This window comes from Pundamilia nyererei, unplaced genomic scaffold (assembly GCF_000239375.1).
Source record: "Pundamilia nyererei isolate P.nyererei 1_Seehausen unplaced genomic scaffold, PunNye1.0 scaffold00142, whole genome shotgun sequence".
Classification (NCBI taxonomy): domain Eukaryota; kingdom Metazoa; phylum Chordata; class Actinopteri; order Cichliformes; family Cichlidae; genus Pundamilia; species Pundamilia nyererei.
Genome location: NW_005187543.1, coordinates 510,982 through 512,489, shown reverse-complemented (window position 1 = coordinate 512,489; position 1,508 = coordinate 510,982). Strand labels below are relative to the sequence as shown.

The following is a 1,508-nucleotide window of genomic DNA, read 5'->3' as shown; positions in this document are numbered from 1 at the left end:
GTTTTTTAAATGTGGTCCAATTAAGCCTATTACACAAATGTCACAGAAATCATTTCCTGAGCACAAGTTATTCTCAGCGCTCTCTTTACCGTAGCTCTGTATTGGCAAGATGTGACGCTATGCTTCTTACTGGGCAATTTCCCATGACATTTGCCACCATCAATCATAATTGGTCGTGTTGTGCAACATAAAGTCACTTAATGTCAATCTACTTACTAGAGAGCAGAGTCGTTCAGCTCAAACTCGTATCCTCGGGCTGCAGCTGCTCGGACTCCTTGGTCGGACCAAAGTGCACAGAAAGCATGAGCCATAAAAGGAAGGAGCTCCTGATCGTCCCCCAAACACTGGCTGCAGGACAGGATGGAGCGAGCATGATCCTGATAGGGACAATATTGTTAAAAGGAAAAAAAGAAAGAAAAGAAAAAAAAAAAAGAAGACACTAGATTTATTTTGGCATTAGAGTAAATACGAACTTTTGCCTCCAATCTGTAACGCCTGGACTCCAGAGTCTTCTACCTTGTTCTTGTTCGATTTAATACTAAATAGGCTTATCTGGCATTTATACGTGAACAGTGGAACACCTATGTATACATGGCCTTAAAATCCATTCTTGCCATCTTGATTGTGCTCACAGGGTCATCTAATTGCATCATGAACTCAGACTGTTTTATGTGCTTTGATACTATACATTAAGGTATTTGCATCATTTCATTCTTTGTTAAAGATTGGGTTATAATGATGAGTCCTCTGTACTGATGCTGTGTTGTGTATGGATAGAGACTGTCATCTAGTGCAGGGAAGAGGAGTTGCAATTAAAATGGACTACAAAGACCTCTTAATCTCACCTTATTCTGCTTGTTAGCAAGGTTTATCCTCAGTGTCCCCATGCCTTGCAGAACAGTCTTCATAGAGGTCAGAAGATTGTCCAGTACTGCAGGCTGAGTGAAACATGTCAAAGACATTTTGTCATTTATCTGCCACCTACAAAGTTGTTTTGGCCTTTAGGCAGGACAGATAACTAATTTTACCTTGAAACTTATAAGCTCTTGTTTGGAGAATCCATGATTATGGATTATCTTTATCTGTTTGACAATTGTACTCTTTCCAGTCTCTGGAGCACCTGACACATTCAAATCGAAGGATTAATTTAATTTTAATTTGCCAAAACGTAACTAAAAATATATAACTGATACATATATGAATAAATACCGAGCATAAGGATTTTGACCACATTATTCTCCATGCTGGCATGTTTGTGAAGGTCCCGTTCTATTTTAGAGCTTTGGACTTTTGCCTTTTTATGCTCCTCTGCAACATCCTTGTGAAGGCACATTCCCAGGCACAGCTAATGAGAGAGAGAAAACAATATGCAAATTATAATGTATAAGATACACCTTTCACTTTAACACTTACATACCGTTCATACTTCATGTTTTCATTTATTCAATTTTAGATAAGAAAACATACTGCCCAACTTTTCAACAGTCACTTTTCTTTTTATTTCTTTC

At 38.1% G+C, this 1,508-nt stretch overlaps 1 protein-coding gene across 1 annotated transcript in view; it reads right to left on the bottom strand.

Moving 5' to 3' along the window:
- The window catches only part of LOC102200516 (guanine nucleotide-binding protein G(o) subunit alpha-like), a 10,741-nt gene that overhangs the window by 8,043 nt on the left and 1,190 nt on the right, over positions 1 to 1,508 (bottom strand). Inside the window, exons 2-5 of the mRNA XM_005744340.2 lie at positions 1,210 to 1,345; positions 1,029 to 1,120; positions 846 to 938; positions 217 to 377 (exon numbers count right to left, since the gene is read on the bottom strand). Of these exons, the coding sequence (XP_005744397.1) occupies positions 217 to 377; positions 846 to 938; positions 1,029 to 1,120; positions 1,210 to 1,345 (482 nt within the window). The remainder of the gene's footprint in view (positions 1 to 216; positions 378 to 845; positions 939 to 1,028; positions 1,121 to 1,209; positions 1,346 to 1,508) is intronic.